The sequence below is a fragment of the Schistocerca cancellata genome, chromosome 5 (assembly GCF_023864275.1).
Source record: "Schistocerca cancellata isolate TAMUIC-IGC-003103 chromosome 5, iqSchCanc2.1, whole genome shotgun sequence".
NCBI classification, from domain to species: domain Eukaryota; kingdom Metazoa; phylum Arthropoda; class Insecta; order Orthoptera; family Acrididae; genus Schistocerca; species Schistocerca cancellata.
In genome coordinates this window covers 610,819,607-610,844,839 of record NC_064630.1, presented here as the reverse complement: position 1 = coordinate 610,844,839, position 25,233 = coordinate 610,819,607, and the positions used below count along the sequence as shown (strand labels likewise).

Genomic DNA, 25,233 nt, shown 5'->3' with positions numbered 1-25,233 from the left:
GATTACATTTTTCCCGAAAATCTGATGGTAAGTTGCCAGTCTCGTAGATTCTACATGCCAACTTCAATAGGTGTTTGATTGCTTTTTCACCCAATAATGTTAGAAATTCCAATAGACTCTTGCCTGTTCCTTCTGCCTTATTTGATCATGAGTGTTTTAATTCTGACTCCAGTACTGGATCCTGTCTCTTCCATATTGACTCATTTCTTCTTCTATCAAGTCATCTGACAAGTCTTCCTCATAGAGGCCTTGAATGTATTGTTTCTACCTGTCCATTCTCTCCTCTGCATTTGACTGTTGAAGTCCCTTTGCACTTCCAATGCCACCACCCATATTTTTTTAATTTCACTGAAGATTGTTTTGAATTTTCTGTATGCTGAGTCAGTCCTTCCAGCAACCATTTCTCTCTCAATTTCTTCACATCTTTCCTGCTGCTGCCATTTGAACTCAGCAGCCCTGCACTTAATATTTATTTCAGTCCTAAGTGATTATCTTTCCATATTCCTGTCTTTCCCTGAACATTTTTGCACTTCCTTCTTTTGTCAGTCAGTTAAAGTACTTAAGAGTTAACTTCCTTGGACCTATGTTTGACTGCCCAACATCTGTGATTGCCCTTTTTAGCGATGTCCACTCGTCTTCAACTTATCTTCCTTATCTGGTATCCCATATCACAGTATTCACATTCTTAGCAAACTTCAAACAGGTTTCCTCATTCATCAGTACCTCAGTATCTTACTTCCTTCCACACTGATTTTCTGGATGAACCTCACAATTGTCAGCCTTCTCTTCATCATTACTAAATTATGATCAGAGTTTTTGTATGCTTCCAGGTACACTATGCAGTGCAATATCTTATTTCAGAATCTCTTCCTTATTGTGGTGTAAGCCAGCTGGAACCACCTTGTCTATCCTGTCCTTTCATACACAACATCCTCTTGGATGCTTGAACGTAATATTTGCTGTTATCATCTGAAATTTATTACAGAACTCAAACTGATATTTCTCCTCTCTCGTTCATACTACCAAGCCCATATTCTCTCATAATCTTTCTTCCACGCATTACCCCACAGCTGCATTCCACTTCTCCATGATAGATTTTTGTTTCTGTACTGAATTACCCTTTCAGTATCCTCGTATACTTCGTCTCTCACTTCATCTTCTGCTTGCGATGTTGGCATGTATACCCGAACTATCACAGTTCGCATTAGTTTGCTGGTGAATGTGACGAGAACAATCCTGTCACTGAACTGTTCACTATAATTCACCTTCTACCCTACTTTCCTATAACTCCCATTATACCATTTTCTGCTGCTGTTGATATTACCCTTTATTCATCTGACCATAAATCCTTTTCTTTTCCATTTCACATCACTGACAACCACTGTATCTAGATTGAGCTTTAGTATTTCCCTTTTCAGATTTTCTAGTTTTTCTATAACATTCAAACTTCTGACATTCTATGTTCCAACTAGTGGAATGTTACCGCTTCATTGATTATACTATCTTTCTCTTATGCTCACTTCCCCCTTGGCAGTTTTCTCCCAGAAATTGAATGAGGGACTAATCCTCAGTCTTTTCTAATGGAGAGAACAACATGACTTTTTCTCAGTTATAGGCCACATGGCTTGTGAAGTCACATTGTGTGTCTTTAATGCAGTGGTTTCTGTTGCCTTCTGAATCCTCATGCTGTTGCTCATTTCTAATTCTTCTTCCTTTTAAGGGCAGTTTTCCACCCCTAGGGCAAGAGAATGCCTTGAACCTCTGTCCGATCCTCTGACCTCGTCTTTGATGAGGCTGTTGGCAGGATGGAAGTTTTCAGCCACCATTGCTTATGATTTTTATTCGAAAGTTGAGCAGTGGCTTGGTTTGAACCTGGGACCAAGGACATTTTCATTACTAGTAAGAGACACTACCCTCATATCACTATTGTGCTGTAAATTTCCCCCACCATTTATTCAGTTCATTACATATTTTAAAACACAGCTATAATTTTGGTTTGTAAACAAAAAATGCCAATCGTAAGAAAATAATTTGATTGGTATACTCCTAAGTAAAATAAGTATCCTGGATAGTACAGTAGAAACCCAGTAATCCGGCAACTTTAGGACCTTGACAGTGATAAACTACCGATAATGCCAGATTACTGCATGTCATCTAAAAATAGCAGTGTATAGGGGTAAGCAGAGGGCATCTGGCCTTTGATTGTTTATTGCACAATCTCTGCTTCTGTTAAAGTGATAAAAAGTGTACAATACTGTATAAAACAACATTCTAGAGAACAAATGAAAAAGCTTTATTATATACATCCTGTAATGTAATTTAAAAATTTTGTTATTTTCAGGACAGTGCAGTATTAGATGTAGAAAAGCACTGTGTGTATTTTAGCAAGCTGAGTTTCATATGAGCAATGCTTTCTGAAATTGTGCTGATTTGTGGCCAGAAGCTGTTCTGTCTCAAAAAATGTATTATATTCAAACTGAGAATATGTGCGAGAATTCTGGAGCAAACTAATGTTAAGAATATTGATCTGTAATTTTGCAGGTCCTTTCTTTCACCTTTCTTATATACAAGAGTCACCTGTGCTTCTTTCCATTCACTTTGGACTTCATGCTGGGTGAGAGAGTTGTGAAAAATGCAAACTAAATAAGGGGGCAATAACATAGAATACTCTTTTGTAAAACGTGATTGGGATTGTATTTGGACTTGGTGACGTATTTGTTTTCAACTCTTTCAGTTACTTCTCTGTGCTAGGGATGCCTATTAGTACATTCTCCACACGGGAGGCTGTTCAGTGGTCAAAAGATGGTATGTTTGTACAATTCTTGTGATGAATGATTTCTTAAATGCAAAATTTAAAACTTCTGCTGCTACACCGTATAGGTCAATGAGTGACTGGATATACACCTTAGACCTACTTAGCAATTTTATATAGGATCAGAATTTTCTTGGGCAAGATATTTTGCTAAGGTATGAAGGTGATAGTTGTATGCTTCATGCATTGATCTTTTTTAAGATGTAGGAATCTCTACTAACTTCAGCATGTCATCATTTGCGCATTCTGTGTTGAACCAAGAGCGCAACAGCCTTTCCTTCCATAGCATTTTCTGAATCCTGTTGTTAAATCACGGTGAGTCTTTTCTGTCCTTAATCCACTTACTTGACAGATACTTTTCCAGAGAATGATTTACAGTGTGTTTAAACTTTGCCCACAATTCCTTTATGTCCATCATATTGGAACTAAGTAATGTCCATTCACTGTTTAAAGTGTGATGCTAATGACTACTTGTATGTTCTGTCTAGCAGTAATACTCTACTAGCCTTGTTAATAGTTTTATTAAATTTTGTATACTTAGTCGCTACAATGACATGGTCACTAATCCCTGTCTCTATAATGACAGTCAACAAAGTCAGGCCTGCTTGCAGCTACAAGTTCTAAAATTTTCCCGCTGAGTGTGGACTGTTTAGTTAACTGCTCAAGACGTTTTTTTGGAGTATGTGTTCAAAAGTACTTTGCAAGACTGTCTATATCCTCTGCAATGAATTCATATACGTCCCAGTTTACAAAAGTTGCCTACAACTAATATGGTATGATCTGGTATTTCTGCACTAATTACTACGGACTACTTCTGAATGACTCTAAAACTGTCAGTGGAATTGAGTAGATGGTAAAAAATTATTGCAATTGAGTTGTTTTCACCTAGACCTGTTACGCTTGGCCAGATTACGTCATTGCCACACTCAAATTCGACCCCAATAGAGACAATATTTTTGTCAGCTGCAAAGAACACTCCCCCTCCAATGGCAATTCATCTGGTTTTTTGATACGTTTCATAAATGGCTAATTATCTTAGAGCTTTCTAATGTGCGCTTCATGGTCCCAAGAATAATTGGAGTGTGAGAAATTTTTTGGAGGGCAGTAAATTTAGGAACTTTGTTAGCAATACTTGGATAAATTGCTGTTAAAATTTTGACAGTTGAAGCATCTTTACTCTGAAAGTGGTTTGATTTTGCTATCTGTGAGTTGACTGGCAAGTGTTCGTCAGAGTACCTCAAATTACTGTCTAGCCTAGAAAGCCCCATGTGCATCCCACAAGAACTCTGCTACCTGTGTAGCTTATTTCTTTTTTAGTGCACCCCCTAACACATAAAGGGGCACCCTTCGATTCCCTCTTGATAATGTAGGTCCAAAAATCTGTAGCCAAGACCATCACAGAGCCATTGAAGCCTTTGGTTGAAACCCTCCACTCAGCTTTAAGCCGAAAGACCTTGATGAACTGTGAGAATAATGCTACTGATTGTTAGCTTAGCTTGCACCCTGCGTGCAAGGCTGACAGCTTTCACTGTTTCCGCCAGCTGCCTGTAATGGCCTCAGAACCCAAATGGCAAGGCATCTTTAGTGCCAGTGTAAGCCACAACTTGCAGATGACTGCACCCTTCATGTTAGATAGCTGCAGGCAAGGCTGCCTCCACATCTTGGATGAGGCTTCTCCCTCCTGGCAGACATACTGAGTGGTCGTCGGCTTTCTTTCCAGTCTTAAACTGTACTTCCTGAAGGGGCTCCATAACATGCCTAATGTTGGAGCTGCTGATAGCTAGCAAACACCTGCCCCCATGTCTCTACTCAGACTCTGCTGAAGAAACTGCCACCTCTCCACTTACAGGGCAAATAAGGAAGGCCAGATAACAAGCCTCCCAATTGACCCACCATCTCAAGTGATGCAAACATCACCATTCGCCACTCGCCCTGCGTGAGTGTGTATCCACCACATTGGGTACAGCAGAACCCTTGGGATTAACAAGAGACATCTGAGGTGTCCCATGTGATACATCAGATTCCCCACCCCATGTTACATCCCAAAGCAACAGTATGAAGAGAGCTGACGATAGCCAAAAGCACATTTGGCTGTTGGTGACGTGTGGCCAGCTCCTCCTGCATCCTACCCATCCTATCAGGACTAACTGAGTAAGTGAACTATAAAAGCACCGACACAAAACTAGATGTGCAACTTATTACCCTCCTAGTGATCTAACAGTGACAGAGAAGATTATCTGTCGCAAACAAGGCAGTGGTAAACTAAGTGTTCCAAAGCAATTCCCAAACAACTAGTGAGATCACTCCTATGTGGCTCTTTGGTATACTCTAAATGGATTTAACTTGGAAAAAATTATTTTGCAGTACAAAGGAAAATCCAGTTGAGAAAAGTAATAAATTACGTGACACAACGGCTGATCAGTACTGCTTCAGGAAGCAGGTGCACGCATAAAAAGTGACAAACTATTTAGATTTCAAAACTAATAGTTCCCTCCTATCGTAATTGACCTCACTGGTTGTTTGGGAATGGCATTGGAGCACATAGTTTACCGCTGCCTTGTTTGCCTCATATAATCTCCTTTGTCGCTGTTAATATGGGTTCATTAACTGACAGTGTCGGAGACAGGTGTACTTACTATTCTAGAAAACTGTAAAGTATTCAGTCAGAGCCAACATACTTCTTTGTGTGTGTGTGTGTGTGTGTGTGTGTGTGTGTGTGTGTGTGTGTGTGTGTTTTTTACATGATTTTTTTCTTCTTTATTTCTTCTGCTTCTTTTACACAGCTCTTCCTGTTTCTGTAAGAATGCCATCACTGCTCTCCTTTACACCTTCTCAGTGTTTTGAGTTTCTTTGTTGAGCTTAGCACTGAGGTACCCATTTAGCTACCTTCAATTAATTCAGAGTCCTAAACAAGATCAATTTTTTTTCTCTGGATTCGTGTTCACTACTTATGACTGCTTTCTCAGTCCGCCAATTCCACAAACCATGACACTGATGGTAATAGAAGATTCATTGCCAATCGCCAGTCTTTGCTAATTTGTCTTCTGTCTCCTATCAACATTCTTCACTGACTCATTCTCCAAGGAAATATGGGGAAAGTGTGGGAACAGAACAGAAACTGAACTCCAAATACTTTCCTTTTCTGACAGTTCACCACCTGTTGACTTTCACTAATCATTTCGCTTAATTGACTTTTTCTGAGACGTGTTTCATTAAATACTCAACTGCTACTTAGGATTTTGCAAGGCTTTTCAAATTCAAAAGCTATAAGAAAGAATTCTTCATATCAAATGTACAAATAATGTATGTGAATGCATCCGGATAATAATCTTGAGAGCTGCTGATATTTCAAAATATTGGCAGTTGTCGAGGACATTATAGGGCTGCATTGTTTAAAACTATTTGAACACACAGTAAACTTTAAATGATTAATGGAAAATCTCGTATAAAGATGTGAAACAAATACTAACAAAGAGATAGAGGGGCTGGCCAGTACTTACCTCAGCTCAGTACAGCCGATAGATACACATAAAACAGAACTGAAAATTTACATTCCTAGCTTTCAGAACAAATGTTCCTTCATCAGGGAGGAGAGAGGGGAAAGAAAGGGAAGAAGGGAAAGGAGATTCAGTTACTCACAACCCAGGCTATGAAGCAACAGGGAAAGGAAAATAGGGAGGGTAGCAAGGATGGAGGCATGGTTGTCAGAGGGAAAGCTAGGAATGTAAATTTTCGGTTCTGTTTTATGTGTATCTATCGGCTGTACTGAGCTGAGGTAAGTACTGGCCAGCCCCTCTATCTCTTTGTTAACACAGTAAACTTTGTTATAGAGAAGTTACAGTGCACCTCAATGAAAGTGTTTCATTTGAATCCGAAAAAATTTTATGTTGCTGATACATAAATGGAATAATGTTTCCATTAGCTGCATCCTTGTTGTACTTCGGCATTGAGATTAAGTTAGTGATTTAATTTAACAATGTGATGTTTTTAATTTTTTACTTAAAGCATATGGAATTTGGACTATAAGGCTGTTATCTCATCTCGTAGGAATCTATGCAGATTAGAGTGGGAGCAATATAGCTGGTCAGTATTTACCTTCGAGATGCAAGATTCTATTTACTGCATAACTACCTCAACAACCCCCCTTCCCCCACCCCCATCCCCTCTTCAGGAGAAATTTCTTTTTGTTGTAAGTAATGCAACGACTATGGCTTTAAAATTGTATAAATGAATTGTGTGAAGATTTTATTTGTATGCTATAGATTTTTCCTCTTTATTTTATCATCCTCTAAAATCCTTTGTACATATGATGATTATATATATATATATTTTTTTTTTCATGTTCCTATGTAATGTTGAACTGATGTTTATAAATTTTTAACTTTTCAGACAAAATCACACTTGGAGAAAATGGTTGATGACTTGAATGCAGGGCGACCCCAATGTCCAGTTGGACTAAACACACTTGTCATACCACGAAGAGTGACTGTGACAATGAATGAATCTGGAGCTGTAAATGAAAACCAGCAACCATATGTGTACCTGAACTGTGGCCATGTCCAGGGTCATCATGATTGGGGACAAGAGGACGATTCTGAAGCTCGTCGCTGTCCAATATGTCTTGAGGTACATGAAAGCAGCTATGATATGTAACAAAATGTAGACAGAACTTTAGAAAAAATAGAAAAATTGGCTAACAATGAAAGCTTTCATAGAATTTATTATTCGTGTGAAAAATTTGTAGTTAATTGCCGCATGTCATGTCTCGGAATCATCTTAATATTAAATTTATGTTGAATTTGATACAGAGGCCTTCATTGTTGTATGGTACTGGCTGCACCCTGATGTGTGGTGTTACAGTTATTCTGAGAAATATTATTTCTCATGTTTGATTGATTAAACTCTGAAACACTGGCTGTCGCTTAAATAACTAAAATATGGAGGTTCTGCATTGACAGGTTCAATGTTCGGAGTTACTGTTTTCCATTAGTTTTAGTTTAACATTGTTCTTTTGTCTTAAATGTATATACTATGCATAGTCAAAGATGCTGAGCCATTGCTGTACTTTCTTCCTTCCTGTGCTGCACTCTTACTGTTCTGCTATTTCTTTCCACTTACTTGATCTATTCTGTTTTGGAAACCTGGCTTGTCTATAGCACATAAGTCACGGCTGTTCCCAGTTCCTTCCTCCTCGTCTGCCTCCTCACTTTACAAACATTATTTTACAATACTTGTGTCATTTAACTCAAATGTGGGCCCCACATCTGGATTTTACCCCCACTTTTGCAATTTTTTTTATAGAAATGTGGACTGTACAAGGAGAGCTGCCCAATACCTAAGATGGTAGCTAATTCAAATAGAGGTTGACAGGTACCTGAATGCATGTAACCCACTGACTACCCAGAGCATACCAAGGAGTAGGTGTCTGTTATTTTCAGACACTGGCACTCCAGCCTATGGCCATGAAGCCAGGTGGTCATTGCTATGGCTGGGTGGTGCCTGTGGGGAGAGCCCTTGACCAGAGCAGGCAGCATGATGGTAGAGATATCTTGCACAGTGAGAAAACCCAAGTTATAAGCTAACAGCCACAAGGTGTCAGCAGTCTCGCCAGACAAAAGTGAATGTTTCAACGTGTATAGTTATTGATCTGAGAACTTACCCTCCTGGTTCAAACCATGAGAGAAAGGCCAAAAGAAAGTGGACTGCAGAAACTTCCTCCCATCAGTTCCTGTTTAGCACTCAGACTGACAGAGGGTCCTATGTAACTACCAAGCTGATGTTCTTTGTAGGTAATACTGAAAATGTGTTTGGATAAATCGCTTCCTCAGTAAACTATGAAATGGCTCTGTCTTAATTAAAGCAGCCACTCCTACTCACCTCGAGCATCATGGTCACGCAAGAAACTTGTTGATACATCTCTAATCATAAAATCCCATAACGTCCTTAAAATGGTACAGAGATATACTTTTTACCAGGACTTCATGTTGTAGATGAAGTGAGGGATCCACTTCATGTATATTGAGGCCCTCCAACAACAAGGTTGACACTGGAGCCTTCAGCGTGACTTTTTAGGGGGTTCATTGCCTGTGAAAGTTACAATCATTGTCAGTCATTGTGATGTGAAGCCACTTATCCCACTCCAATGGGGTATTTTAAGCGCAAACACTTTGGGCGTACATTTTTACCGCTTTATGAGCAACAACGCTTTGGACATACATTTTCCCCATTGTACGAGCAACTCACTTTGTGAAAACTATGCTTGGCTGCTTCATGAAAACTCTGTCATTCTGTTTATTTTGTGAAAACAATTGCTGCCACTGCCCCCCCCCCCCCCCTCCCCCGCGCTAAAAAAAAAAAAAAAAAAGAGAGAGAGAGAGAGAGAGAGAAAACAACAACAAACCCACTTGATTTCCGAAGTGCGGTACCTTAACTACAGAACATAAAATCCAGGGGCATCAGGTCTCTGATCACTTCTGGTCTTCTGGTATTTTGAAGCTCAAAAGAAATTAAAATTTCTCAGATATCCTATCCCACTGAAATCAAATTTTGCAGCTACTTTCACTACCTAACCCAACCCATTCCATTCCCTCGACATCGACCTCGACCTCTAGTGGTAGAGTATGTAAATTAGCCCATGGGGCTCCGGTGGTTCCTCAACTCTCTGCACCCAGCTAGAGGAGCAGTGTCATCTTCACTATCTACCTGTCACAGAGCTCCCTATAATTGACAAATTAGCACCCAGACACTTGACAGTGGCCTATGGAGTCAGACTGTGGATCACAGAACTACTTGCTCCTCTTCAGTTCCTACTGTCACAACAGATGACAAGAGTCGTGATCCTCTAAACTAGTTATGGAGAAGGTAATTCAGGTGACCCTGGAAGCACTAGATTGCCCCCGCGTCATTGGTTTGGAAACCTTTGTTCATTGATTTTGTTCCATCCCCAAATGGTGATACAGGGATTCTGGGATGCGACCTGTCCTCTTGGCTCCTTCATGACTAAGAGGATGAGCTTAATGTGGTAATTAAATGTAATTGCAGTGGGTATCATTGTCACCTGTCACAGAACTGCAAAAACTAATGCCGCCCTCTTCTGCAATCTTTGTTAATGTGTTTCACTGCAACCATTCTCTAATCCTTCAACGTTACTGTGCCTTCTGTCAGGGCAGACCTGGGAGTCTGTGCATTGGTTTTGCAAAGATGTCATCAGTGAGTGGACTCCCCTCTGTACCACGTCCAGCAATAACCCTCTGTGAACCCTATTTACCCCCAGACAGTGTGATCTTCTGAATGACTGTACCCCTAACCCTCTTCATTGCTATCCATGGCAACTTTCTGAATGTTTAGCTTATGATATCTTCCAAAATCTTGTGGATTCACTATAGTAGTTGCTGCTCGACAATCTGTATTATAGCGATAGCTTTGCATCCTGTCACTTCATTGTGAATGCCTTATAGACCAATTGTTACTTTGCCTCTCTAAAGGGCCAGCCAACTGTTGTATACCTCTGTCATCACTTTTATCCAGTTTCCATCAGACTTTATCGATAAGAATGTTGTAGGCATTTCCACCTTACTCACCTGTACTGCTATTCTAGCAATAGCCATTTCATCAGTCAGTGGTGCTATGGTAGAAAAAAGATATTGCAACAGCAATTCAAGACAATTAAATGATACTGTAATGTCTCAAGCGACATCCTTTGCAGGTTGCCCTCATCATTTTTAAGCAGCTCCATGCAATTTTTTGCTACATAATTAAAAACAGTAAGAAGCCATGCTGGGAGTGTGGTGTCTCCTCTTTGGGAAGTAAGTGTCTTCAGCCTAGGTTTGGACCAAGCTTAAAAGGTTGTTGGGCTGCCAAAGGTCAACAGCTGTTTTGGGTCTCCTTCACGGTGGTATTTATACTGATATATTGATCCTTGCTAAACACCTTGCGACCCACTTTGTGATGGTGTCTGCGTTCTGTTCTTACCTGACTACCTTCCAAAAACACAAAACTCCTTTCAAATTAGAAAAGTAAGTATAGACCAGATGTGGATTGAATTCAAAGTAAAAAATTTTATCGATAGCAATTGCCAAATAAATTAACGAACAACGGAGCTGATCCCTCTTGGTACACAAAATGGGTCAGAACATTGCAGAAACAGCGAAAAAGGATGCCAAATTTAAATGAACACAAAACCTCCAAGATTGGTGATCTTTTACAGAAGCTCTAAATTTACCATGGACTTTAATGTGAGATGTTATAATAGTTTCAACAAAACTTTCTCTATAAGCCTGGCAGAAAATCCAAAGAGATTCTGGTCTATGTAAAGTATGCTAGCAGCAAAACATAATCAGTACCTTCTCTGTGCGATAGCAATGGAAATGCTATTGACGACAGTGCTGCCAAAGCAGAACTACCAAACACAGCCTTCCAAAATTCCTTCACTAAACGAGATGAAGTAAATATTCCAGAATTTGAAACAAGAACAGCTGGCAACATGAGTAACTTGGAAGTAGATATCCTCAGAGTATTGAAGCAACTTAAATCACTTGTAAAAGTAAGTCTTTCAGTTCAGACTGTGTACCAGTTCCGTTCCTTTCACAGTATGCTGATGCAATAGCTCCAAACTTAACAATCATATACAACCGCTCACTGGACGAAAGACCTGTAGCCAAAGACTGGAAAGTTGCACAGGTCATGCTAATATTTATGAAAGGTAATAGGAGCAATGCACTGAATTGCAGGCCCATATCATTAACATTGATATGCAGCAGATTTTGGAACACATACTGTGTTCGAACATTATGAATTGGCTCAAAGAAAAAGGCCTATTGACACACAGTCAACACGGATTTAGAAAACATTGTTCTTGCGAAACATAAGTAGCTCTTAACCCACATGAACTGTTGAGCACTATTGACAAGAGATTTCAAGTTGGTTCTGTATTTCTGGATTTCCAGAAGACTTTTGACACTGTACCACACAAGTGGCTTGTAGTGAAATTGTGTGCTTACGGAATATCATCTCAGTTATGTGACTGGACTCGTGATTTCCTGTCAGAGAGGTCACAGTTCGTAGTAATTGACAGAAAGTTACCAAGTAAAACAGAAGTGATGTCTGGCATTCCCCAAGGTAGTGCTACAGGCCCTCTGTGTTCCTTATCTACATAAAAGATTTAGGAGACAATCTGAGCAGCTGTCTTAGGTTGTTTGCGGATGACGCTATCGTTTATCATCTAGTAAAGTCACCAGACGATCAAAACATGTTGCAGAACGATAGAAAAAATATCTGTATGGTGCAAAAATTGGTAATTGTCCCTAAATAATGAAGTGTGTGAGGTCATCCACATGAGTGGTAAAAGGAGTCCGTTAAACTTCAGTTACATGATAAATTGGTCGGATCTAAAGACCATAAATTCAACTGAACACCTAAGAATTACAATTACAAACAACTGAAATTGGAAAGAACACATAGAAAACATTGTGGAAAAGGCAAACCAAAGATTGCGTTTTATTGGCAGAACAGTTAGAAAATGTAAAAGGTCTACTAAAGAGACTGCCTGCACTATGCTTGTCTGTCCTCTTTTGGGGTACTGCTGCACAGTCTGGGATCCTTACCAAATAGGTTTAATGGAATACATCAAGAAAGTTCAAGGAAGAACAACATGTTTTGTATTACCACAAAATAGGGGAGATAGTGTCTCTGGCATGATACAGGATTTGAGGTGTACATCATTAAAACAAAGGCATCTCTTGTTGTGGCAGAATCTTCTCACAAAATTTTAGTCACCAATTTTCTCTTCTTAAATTCAAAAAAATTTGTTAATGCTGACCCACATAGGGAGAAACGATCATCATATTAAAATAAGGACAATCAGAGCTGTTTGAGACTGGAATAATAGAGAATTATTGTGAAGGTGGTTCGATGGACCATCTGCCGGGCCCTTAAGCGTGATTTGCAGAGTATCTATTTAGATGTAGATGTAAAACAAGCTGTAGACGTCCCTCTGTCATTTACTTCCTGTAACCCTGACTTACATAATGGACTTTTCAGTGACTGGGAAACTTTTCCGGCTTTTGACTTACCCCATTATAGGGCCCTAAGCCTTGGTTAGATTCATAATCCGGTAATTCAGCTTCTGAATGTGGCTTGCAGACTCCATCTACTTGGGGTCTTCAACCATATATGGCTGAAAGGTGTTTTGCTTTTCCAGTGGAGAAATAGCGTTACCTCAGTCTTTAAGTTGGGCATAAACCCAGCACCATTCTGCAGCTACTGACCCATTAGCCTCAACAAGCCCTGCAGACTGGTTGGAAGAATGGTAGCTTGATGATTCTGCCTCGTTCAAATCAAAGGGCCTATTGTCCCCCTGTCAGAGTAGTTTCTCGGGGGGATGACCCACAAATGACCATCTAGTTAGGTTGGAAATGGCACTCTAAATGCCAAGATCTTACTACAGCCTGTTTTGACCTACATAAGGCATGTGGCATCATCCTATTTCACTTACCTTGCATGACCAGGGCTTTCGATGTTGCCTACCGCCTTTTATTCATCGGTTTTTATCCCTCCAATAATTTTGTATTATAGTTAGTACGTTGCTCAGCTCCCCTAATCATCCAATTTACTGAGTTTTCTTTCCCCCTTCATGCAGGGATGTTGAACCCCTGTGCACATTTTTCAGTTGGAATGCACCTTGAGAGACCCTGCTGGGACCTACACACATCCTGTTTAGCATGCTGGCCATGTATTCCCTTGCATTCCTGCTTGCTCAATAACCAGACCATTAATTACTACCTATTTATTTCAAGTACCTAAAGTTTTTTTGCGTCAATGGCCTTTCAGCAATCAGTTTTTAGCAGTTCTTCAGAAATACGAGAATGTTGCCTTCCTTTACACTGATAGCTCTGAAATCATGGACAGGACAGGATATGCTTATATTTCTCTCCGTAGTAAGGAAAAACATTCATTGCTAGGGACATTTTGCATCTTTATGGCAAAGCTGATAGTCATTAATAGAGCCCTGTGCTTTAAACAAATCTCCCTCAGCTGCATTTGTAATTGTATTTACTCGATTGGTACTCTTCAGGCTGTTGGTCGATGTTTCACTTCTAGCTGTATGTTACGTGCTATTCACAATCTTCTGTATGACCTATATTGCACTACCTGCTTAGTTGTCTTTCTGGGGAGAGGAGGGGAGGGGGGGATGATGAACTGTCAGAAAAAAAAAACAGTATTGGGAGTTCAGTTTCTGGGATCTACAAAATTCCTTGACAGTGTGGCAAGGTTTACATCAGTCAGAAAACACACACAGTAAACGAAAGGTGCGTTGAACATGAGCGCCACACTCACCTTTCACAGCCCAATATGTCAGCCATAGCTGACCACATTACCACAGGAAATGCTATGGATTTTTCTGTCACGAAAATCTTGGCCCCAGCAAGAACTTTTTGGGATTCAATAATTAAAGAAACTGTGGAAATACACCTAGCACAACATATTATAAGTTGTGACAGCAGTTTTCAATTGGACAAGGCTTGGGACTCGGCAATCTCTCCAATTTCTTCAGAGAGTAGACAGTTTATTCATAGTGACACATCTGGTGACATCTGATGTCTGGTTTTCAGCAATGCAAATGCACATTCCGACAGAGAGCGGAAGTGTAGTTTTCACCTTTACACACGCACCTGCGCACCACAGATAGAACAGTATTTCCAGAGGACATGGAGTTAGATAGAGAACACTACTGTGGCAGGTGCCAATGCGTTTGCGCACCAATTATTGCTATAAAGCCGACACCGGGAACTTGCAGTCTCCAGTGATGGACACTCACCTGAAGATGAAGATGCTGGATGATCGCTAGCCAAAATATCGTGGCAAGAAGTCAACATGATCCGGCTGCAAAACCGAAACCTCATCGAACATACAGTACACTGGGAACACTTCAAGTATCACAATTACTTTCTTCATTGAGCTGCTTATAAGTAAAATTCATTTTAAATGAAAACACGCCACTCCCAACTTTGTCCTTTTTAGTGAATCTTCTTTCATTAAATTCTCTGATATAGGTGACTAACTAATCTCTATTTGTTGGTATTAATACAATGTACAATGAACTGCTTGCTGCGACAGTCAGACAAGCACTAAACTTTCTCATACGATTTTACGTTTTCCTGGTGTAGGAAAGTCTTGACTATTTCTTGAGTATTCAGCAGGACGACGACATCCAAAAGGCGTGATCTCACCAGCAACGCCTGAAGGTGGCAAGAAGTGTACAATGACACTGGGTTAAATATTCAAGAAATAGTAAAGGTTTTCTAAATTAGGAGAACCAAAAATCACACAAAATAGCTTGGTGGTGAGGAGATACAAAGCAAAATTAAGAATCTGGACACTCTTCAGAACAGAATTTAGTTTATCGCATCAAACTCCAGCATCCAACCGTATCACCAGAAGAGCCAGGCTGGCTGTGTTCAGGGAGAGGATCCAGTACACTCGATCCAGACTCAATGAGACTTCGACAGAATTCGTCTCACTCCACCTCAACTCCCTTCTGACCGATTGGTGGGAGTCGATAGATGCAGTTACGTGGTCTCAAGTCAACAGAGCATGGCAGTCAGCCACCTGCTCAGAAACTGAAAGATTCTGAGGCACACCAACAGATGAATTAGCAAAACATCCAACAGCAATGTTCAGCTTATTTGTGGGCAAATGGCAACATCACATGTGAAATTTGGCGCATTTTGTCCAGCAGCTGTAAAACTTCACATTGGGCCATGATGATGTCATGGTGAACCTTGACATGGTATCTCTCTTTACAGGGATACCTCTAAGAGACTCCCTGAGCCTCAGAGGGGAAAAGTGTGGACTAGCATTAACGAAACTGTTTAAATTCGTGCTTATGTCAAACTACCTTCTGTCGTACAGAAATTTCTACAAACAAACAGTGTAGCGATAGGATATCCATTAACATGAGTGGTGGCCAATAGGTTTATGGAGGCGTCTGAAGAAGCAACTCTGAAGTCTGCCATGTGGTAGGTACGATAGGCAATAATGTCTCTGTCAACAAAACTTTCAAGTCCTGGAACATTAGGTACGCCTGTCCCTCCACGTACAATGGCTACAGTAAGCCAACCATTACCATGTGAAAATGAATCATTAATGTCAATACTAAAATTAAGTCTACAAACACAGAAAACACAAGGTCCATCAACAAGTGCAGTGGAAGCAACACTCTTCACTGGTATGCGGTTCTTCTTGTCTCCAGCAGTTGTGGCGAATTCAATGTTCTCAATTGTTTTATAAATTGTTTGTCTTGAACGACGACTGTATCGTCATGCATTTTTCACCACATAGGCAGTACATTTGAAATATGATCATATGGACTTCATCACCTACATGTCTACCTGCAACATCTGAATTCACTGCACCACACATAAAATTCATGATGGAGATAGAAGAGAAGATAAACTTCCTTTTCAGGATGTGCTCATCTAGCGAAGACCAGATAGGATGCTAGGACACATTGTCATACCGTAAACTGACATACGCGATTTATACTTGGATGCCTCCTGCTGTCATGCTATTTCATATCGTGGTTTCCCAAGCACAGTTGTGCGCAGAGCACGTGAAATCTTGGACTGTGACAGTCCAGCAGCTGGATTACAGCACTTACAAGCCGTGTTCCATACAAATGGTTAAAACTACTACCAGATATGAGCCTTAAGGCTTGAGAAGCCAAGATGACAACCCTCCTGAGGAAGAGGATAAACTGTTTGCGACAATGATTATTCCATACATCAGGAGCATAACAGAAATCGGAAGAATACTCCGAAATACAATGTCAAGTTCATCAACCAAGGCAAAAGCCTTATTGGGATCAGTAAAGAATAATACAGACTCCAGAAACAGTGTGTCTACTGCAATCATTGCCAGTATGGAAAAATACATACAGGCCAGACTATCTGGCCTGTATAGGAAAGATGCACTGAGCATAAATGCCACGCCGGCCGGAGTGGCCGTGCGGTTCTAGGCACTATAGTCTGGAGCCGAGCGACCGCTACGGTCGCAGGTTCGAATCCTGCCTCAGGCATGGATGTGTGTTAGTTAGGCTTAATTAGTTCTAAGTTCTCGGCGACTGATGACCTTGGAAGTTAAGTCACATAGTACTCAGAGCTGTTTGAACTATAAATGCCACACAGACAACATACAGCCAACGAAGTCCACTGTGGCAGAGCACTGCATCTATTATAGACGTATTGTGAATTACGGTAACACCAAGTTGTTGGAACAATTGAACATATTCTGGGATTGTATTCTCAAATTCTGCTTTTAGAAACTGCATGTCCAAAAGGATATTCAGGGAAAAAACTGTCAGCATACCATTTTTTGTTTAAAAACTGCAGCAAATTTTCAAATTTTTGCAGTTTGCTTTGAAGTAATACATTGCATCAATCTTTCAGCGAATGCTACCAACAGAATGTATATAAAGCATTAAAAATTGGCAAAAGTTCATGATATTAGATACAAAAGCAGTACACAAAATCTCAGTTGACAACTAGATAATGGTTGTCATGGCCTGGATGACTTGACATGGAATGAATCTGACAAGAGTGCGAAAACAGTAACTCAACAGTCTGATTTGCTGCACTGTGCAGCTAGCTTATTATGTTCACACACCAGTATATAACATAGATACTGCAATGTGTGAGCCACAATGCTACTACTTAATAATTTTTTCCTCCAGGCTCGAGAATGAACTTTCCCCATGGAGTCGTGCACTGTTAAGCCATCAAGGAGTAGTATGTGGCTCTGTGAAGGTTCAAATCAATTGAGGAATTGAAAGTATTTTAGTTATCAAAGAGCTCCTGAGGTGTGCTTGACAAAATAACTTAAAATACAGTGACAAGTCCATATAATCAACAAAGTTTTATGGAGATTCAGTGGAAAGTACATAACATAGAATGAAACAATTGGCTACTGGTATTCATATACGAGATCTGTTCAAAAAATTCCAGAACACTCATAATTACATGTCAGTCATGTGTTGGAGCAAAATGCGACTGGCATCCCTGCGCAGGCCTGTGTTTAATGTTTAACTGCTGGAGAGTTTTTTTTTTTAATGTCTTAGTTATTGTTTAGTGCTATTTTGAGTAGATTGTTGCATTGCACAGTTTGCCAATTTTGAGATGGCAGAGTTAGAGGAGCAATGCGTCTGCGTTAAATTTCGTGGGAAACCCAAGAAACCTTTACAGAGGCATACCAAATGATGCAGGAAGTCTACGGTGATGAGTGATTAAGCTTTACTCTGTTATAAATGGTTCACATGGCTTAAAAATGGCTGGACGGAAGTAAAGGGTGACGCTCATTCAAGACACCCTTTGACATCTATCGACAACACTCACATCAGGAACATCAATGAAATTGTGCATGCCAATTGAAGACTGACTGACTGAGAGATTGCAGAAGAATGTAACATCTCAGTTGTATCATGTCATGAAAAACTGACACAGCATCTTGGAATGCATTGTGTTGCCACCAAGTTTGTCCTGTGGCTCATGAGTCGAGACCAGAAAGACCTTCGCCTCGCAATCTGTGAAGACCTTTTGTGCTCAAATGAGAACAAGATGTTCGTGAAGGCAAAAACGTAACAAAATAAATTTGTTTTACATGTGAAATTTTGTCATTTTTTTCACTTACTATTGGCTGCATTTATTGCTATAGGTACACTTTTCTTCATAAGTAAGAGAGATTCTTCTATGAATTTTGCACAGCATACAAACTGTACTTACAGGTGTATGAAACTCTAGAATTTATTTAATTTATGATGAAATGAATGAGCTGTTACATTTTAAACTTCATGTTTAGAAAAAAAAAACTTAAATTTTATAGTCAATTATCTCAGTTTTTACCACAGTTTTTAATAGATTTGGAAAATTCTAGAGTTTAGCATTGAGGAGTTAGTGCTCAATAAGCATACCAAGTTTGAAAGTAATAGGATATTTATTTTTGATGTTACATGCACCTAAGCACAGAAATTTGTGTTTTGCAGAAAGTGGCCGAAGTATCTGCTTGTGTTTGGCTTTCTTTTAGAACTGTCCAGCACCATAAGTAGGTTCTTTTTCATTTTCTAAATCAGTTTTCTTCCTTTTCATGTTTGTATGATGCACCCTTCTTGATTTTTATCATCTCAAAGATGATATATCTGCTTTCACTACATGCTCTCTGCCTATTGCATACAAAGCTTTGATGCAGTTCACCATGGGCTTAATTCTCTTTTTCTCTAAAACATATTTCCTGCTTTGCACACCACCATTAAAACATGAAACTACATCAAAAACACTAATAGCAAGTCCATTTCTTCCCACAAAAATGATTTTTGGTGATCTTTCCCTTATACATTGGTTATGGGTACCGCCATGAAGACATTTCTTCTACAAGTTTTCATTTGCGAGGTCCCTGAATATAGGTATGATGGCTTCCATTGCAGCAGATGGTAGAGAATTACTGTGATGATATTCTTCACCACCAGCAATTGACCTTTAGTAGCCACACCATGATTCACTTTCTTTTGGGCACAAGTTGTGTATAGGGCTATTGTCCATGGATATTTTGTGGAAGCTTAAGGCCCGAACTGCTTGCTTCATATTTTTTAAGTCCCCTGTCTTCCTTCTTATTGCCAAGCCAAATGAAAATCGTTCAGAAAATCACAACACCATACTGCAGGCCTTTCAAAAGAGAGAAAAAACAAAATCAGTGATCAAAACAATGCATGTTGATAGCAGCAGAGAAAGTATCGATATCAGTAGTCCTTTGTTTTACGTTTGACAATCTCTGTTGCAAATACAAACATTCGAATTCTAGAGAGCAAAATACTTACGTATGACAGAATAATGCTGCACGGAGGCGTGTGGCGCTGCGTCTTGGGACACTTAAGACCAAATAACACGCCTTATAATCTCAAATATATATATGTTTTATACATAAAACTATTCGGGAAGATGTGCGCTACAAAATAGGCATATTTTGGAAAAATGAGATTTTTTTTACGTCCTATCCCCCTTAAGAGAATCGTAAATGGTGATGAGATGCGAGTCTACGGTTATAATGTTGAGACCAAAGTTCAGTCTTCACAATGGGTCATGAAAGTTTTTCTAAGGCAAAAAAAAGTTCGTCGGGTCGGGTCATATGTCAAAGTCACACTGATGGTTTTCTTTGAGTTTGAAGGATTAGTTCATCATGAATCTGTGCCACAGGGACAAATTGTTAATTGATGGTACTATTGGAACGTGTTCAAATGCCTGTGAGAAAATGTGTGAAGGAATGGCCATAAATGTGGCGAGGCAATTCATGGCTCTTGCATCACGAGAATGCACCCGCACATTAGTCTCTGTTGGTGCATGACGACTGCATAAAACATGAAATCACTGTGCTGCCCCATCATCTGTACTCTCCAGACATGGCCCTTGTGGACTTCTTTTGTTTCCAAAGTTGAAATTCCTGTTGAAAGGATGAAGATTTGCAATGCTAGGTGAGATAAAAGAAAATTCACAGATGGGGCTTCATGTGATCCTGCAAGAGGCACCCCAAGGCTGCCTCTGGAAGTGGTAATGGCATTTGGGAGTGATGTATCAATTGTGGAGGGGAGTACTTGTAAGGAGACCATGCACAATAAGCAAGAGGTAAGCGTAGAAAAATTTTGTGGACAAAGCTATGGAATTTTTTTGGACAGAACCCATAATTACACAAGACATAATCCAGAGCTGGTAGATTACTTCAGTGCATTAATATTTAGCAGTAGGTATTGACTCTATATACTGCATGGGGGTAGAAACTGTTTGAATTTGATAAAGATTTACTTTTCCCCCAAAATCATTGGATTTTTTGAAGTGCTCTGAACTGAAACTACATTCCATTAATCATAATCATCAAAAAATAGATAGTAGAATTCTAGATGTTTATGTCTGATGAAGTAATATCCCTAGCGAATACAGCATTTTTAACTACTGTGATAAGTTCCAGTGATTGATAACTGGGTTTCAGTTGAGAGGGAGAGTTAGTTTAAAATTGAAAGTTACTATTTATTATTAATCATGTACAGGGTCTGGTGACTTCTTTAAGATACCTTGGAATGATAAGAGGCAGTGCGAAATAACATTGTGATGTTTGTTAGCATATTTTGTAGGTTCCCGTTCTTTCAGATTTTATCATCAAGCCATATTACCTTCAGAGTATCCGGACAGCCACCTGTTGATGGGTTATCAGAGTGCACTGTTCCTTTATTGAACTGAGAGAATTGTCACCTAGTTGATAATTTTTTTTCCAATTTTAAATGTTGATGCAGAATGAAAGCAAGCTACTAGTCATTGTATCTGCTATTTTGTGAAATCCATTTTAATTTTTTTTCAGTGAGGATGTCTCCAGTAACTACTGCGTAGTGCCTGTAGATAGAAAATTAAACGAAGTCCATTGGGAATTTTAATGTGCTTTCCTCCCCCATTCTGTGTTTGAATGGAATAGTAATAACCTCAGAGCTCCTCACCTTATAATTACTGTATCTTCCTTAATGTGATATTTACGTTATGTGAGATGACATGCTAGTGCAGTGTACCCAACAGTTTTGCCTCGATCCAAAAACTAATGAGTGGTGTTGTTTTTCAGACTGGTCCTATTGTGAAGCTGTGCATGGGAATTGAACCTGCATTTTATGTGGACTCGGGCCCACCAACTTTTGCATTCAATCCTTGTGGGCATATGGCCACTGAGAAAACAGTCAAGTATGTATTTTAGTCTTACATTAGATTCCATTGAATTATATTGCTTCACATTGTAGCAACAGTATTAATTAGTTGTAACCTCGTGTGCACCTATGCTCTTAACATCTATGGAGTTGTGAACGTAAATTTCCAAAGAACAGAAGATACTCCTAAAGCTCTTTTGCTATCAGTTTTGATGTATTTATTCTCCTTAAAACTTGTACATACATTTGATGGCCATGTATTACAAATCTGGTTATGCACCTTTACCAGTGACATAAAAATATTACATGTGGTCACTCAACCACTTTCTTTTCATGGATATGTTGTCTGTATGTCTTAATTGATAGGTACTAACTTCCTATTATGTATGAAAAGGAAAATGCACTTGAGAGAACCATAGGATTAAAGTGAGATAGAATGGATGGCCAGTACTTATCTTTAGCAGATGAAATTCCAGTACTACCTATAAATACATGTAAAGCAGAAAAAGATGTTACCTAGCTTTCAGAACTGTTAGTGCTTTCTTTAGAAAGGAAAGCAGAAGGGAATGTAGGGAAGGAGCGAAGGTCAGTCAGCTTACATTTTAGGGCAGTTTGACATTCCTGAATTGGAGCAGGTGAAACTCACCCACCACCAAGGCTTAGACTACCTTCATCTTGAACTGAATTGATGAACATCTTTCTCAGAATGTTTCCTGCATCTTCCCAGTATTATTCTGATGCCCACTTAACCACTGCATATTTGGGTCTTTCTTTATGGCATGGAAAGATCAGTGCACCATAAATAACAGTGAATATATATATAAAAAAAATCTATTCACCAAGCGGCAGCAGAAGAAAATGCATATAATAAAATGGCTTGGAATAATCAAAATATTAAAAACATTTCACCAATTTAATGGTTGGTATGTTTTACAGCTTACCTTTTGTGGAAATTTCACTTTTATGGTCTGAAGAAACAGGTTGCTACTGTCTTCACTAGATGTGATTCTTGAAGTCAAGCAGGCATACTGAATATTCTATGAGGTTTCGGTACTGGAGCCAGATCATGTTGACTGCTTACCACAATATTTTGGCTGGCAAACATTCAGCCATCTTCAGGTGTCCGTTGCTCATGATGGACACATGAAGATGGCTGAATGGTTGCCAGCAGGAATATTGTGGCAAGTCAGCATCATCTGGCTGCAGTCGCAAAACCTTGTAGAGTAAAACAAGATCTGTATTACTGACACTGAATGAAACGCACAAGTGTGTTTATATTGCTCATTTTCACTCTATTATATTCTGTGCTATCATATCTGTAGCAACCCTGTGATTTTATAGAGCATTTTTAGCCCAGAAGAGAGTAGTCTAAATGCTCTGTAGTGGTAGTTTGCAGACAGTGTGCAGACAGTGTGCAGACAGTGTGCAGACAGTGTGCAGACAGTGTGCAGACAGTGTGCAGACAGTGTGCAGACAGTGTGCAGACAGTGTGCAGACAGTGTGCAGACAGTGTGCAGACAGTGTGCAGACCATTGTCAAAGCATCTCAGAATTCTAACACTGCCAAATCATTACATATACTCCTGCTAATGAATTTAGTAATTCAAAAGGAACTTCTTCTGTCACTCAGTAAACTACCAGTTTCTTAAACAGAGGATAGAAAAATGTAAACTATTCTGTATGTCCCACTGTTACTATATTTCCAGTACAATTGGAAAAAATGTCTGATTTTTATTTGCTCCCATTTGATAACCCATAGATTTTCAAATAGACTCAAAACACACACACGCACGCGTGCGCGCGCGCGCGCGCGCGCGCGCGCTCGCACACACACACACACACACACACACACACACACACACACACACACACACACACTCTCTCTCTCTCTCTCTCTCCCTCCCTCCCTCTCTTATTGATAGCTCATTGTGGTAATGATTTAAACTGAAAATTATTTTGTATTTCTTTGTGTAGGTACTGGGCATCTGTTCTCATACCACATGGGACAAACAGTTTTGAAGCTGTATGTCCTTTCTGTGCAACACTTCTGGCTGGACAACCAGGATATGTACGCCTTATTTTTCAGGACAATGTTGATTGAAAAGTGCAGCTTAGAAATATTTCAGTTGCCAAAATGAACAAAGTGGCCTTCTGGATCCAAGAGGCTTGTCTGTATTGTTAAAAAAAAAGTGTATGTGAAGACACTGTGGTTTTCAAAGAATTTTTATTTATATTTTATTTGTTTTAGCCCCAAATGAGTGATTTTTAAACTTTTGAGTTTTCTGCTGGAAAGTGACTGGATTAAAAACTGTCAAACTATTGTAACTGAAAAACAGTTGTCAGGTTTCTCGTGCATAGTCAAATCGACAGTAATTATTATTAGGTGAAAATAAAGATTATTTATAATTACTGCATTACTTGTAAGTTATCAACTGCTCACTGCATTAACTTGCAAACTGTGCATATATTACTCCATTAATACTCAATCTGGAGCAGCCTTGGCTCTAATGGGACTGAAAGTAATATGTACAGTATCAGTATATGGTGAGCAGTTAAAAACTAAATCAGTGAGTCTCAAAATAGTGTGTGAAGCTGAAATGCTCCCCAAGAGATAACTGGACTGTGTATAGATATTTTGTGTCACAACACAAACTATGCAGTGTGTGTCCAAATATCCTGAAATGTGCTGTTAAGTTTGATAACTGCCATTTGAAATGAATGGTGGTGTTCCAGCTAATATGTTCAATCATGTCACTGGAATTGTACACACATTTGAGTTGCTGTTCAGACCAACATGGCCTGTTTGGTGAAACTAGTTTGTCTTAATCTCATTTTTTTAAATTGTATGTGTGTGAACAATTATATCTTGTAAATTTTTATTGTATCTGTGTTACATTATTGTGTTGAGCATTATTTTAAAATGCTACTTTGAAAGAACTGATCTATTGATATTCAGTTATAATTACCAGCTTTGCTTCGTTCATGAATCAAAATGATGTAGACTGTTATCACTTGTGTGATATTTTGTAAAAAAAGAGAAAAAAAAGAAAAACACACTGGAATGTCTCAGGCAGGCTGAACATATACAAATAATTAATGGCTGGTAATTAGATAAGTGTGTGTGGTTCTATGAATATTTTCAGTTGAAGTATGGTAAGTTTGAACAAGCAAGGTGTAAACTATTTATTGATTTCCACAGTGTGTTGGAGCCACTTTCAAATCAGTTTAACTTGTCACAAGTTCTCTACAGTCCTTACTTAATATTTTTTATAAGTGCCTCCCCCCACTCCATAATCAATATTAACTTAGTCTTAGTTGACCCTACAGTTTCACAAGCAAATTGTTACAGTATTTTTTGTATACAACTGGTGCATAAACAGTGTAAGAGTTCAAGGCATGAAGTTGGACACTCATTTCTTTTAAAAAGTTGGAGAATGTTCAGTGTGGTAAAAGCAATTCTTTATTTAGTGTAGTAGAAGCAGTATGAGAGAGTATTGTCTGGCTCCATTATAATATTCCTCCTTGTAGAGATTCGGTATTATTGGATGAATTACACCGTAAAATTGTTTGGTTTTTCAAATTCTGTCAGTAAGATAGGTACAACTTTCCAGAACTAACAGTATTTTTTCTAATAATACCAAAATAAGACATCACAATCAATTTAGGGACACTATTTAAAATATAATACATACAATAACACA

The 25,233-nt window shown here is 39.2% G+C and overlaps 1 protein-coding gene across 3 annotated transcripts in view; it reads left to right on the top strand.

Moving 5' to 3' along the window:
• LOC126187839 (protein pellino) overlaps positions 1–24,416 on the top strand; it is a 457,964-nt gene extending 433,548 nt beyond the window's left edge. For all 3 annotated transcript variants that reach the window (XM_049929143.1, XM_049929142.1, XM_049929144.1), the window contains exons 8-10: positions 7,202–7,438; positions 21,455–21,570; positions 23,507–24,416. In XM_049929143.1, coding sequence (XP_049785100.1) covers positions 7,202–7,438; positions 21,455–21,570; positions 23,507–23,633 — 480 coding nt within the window. In that variant the 3' untranslated portion in view covers positions 23,634–24,416. The remainder of the gene's footprint in view (positions 1–7,201; positions 7,439–21,454; positions 21,571–23,506) is intronic.
• The last annotated feature ends 817 nt before the right edge of the window (positions 24,417–25,233 follow it).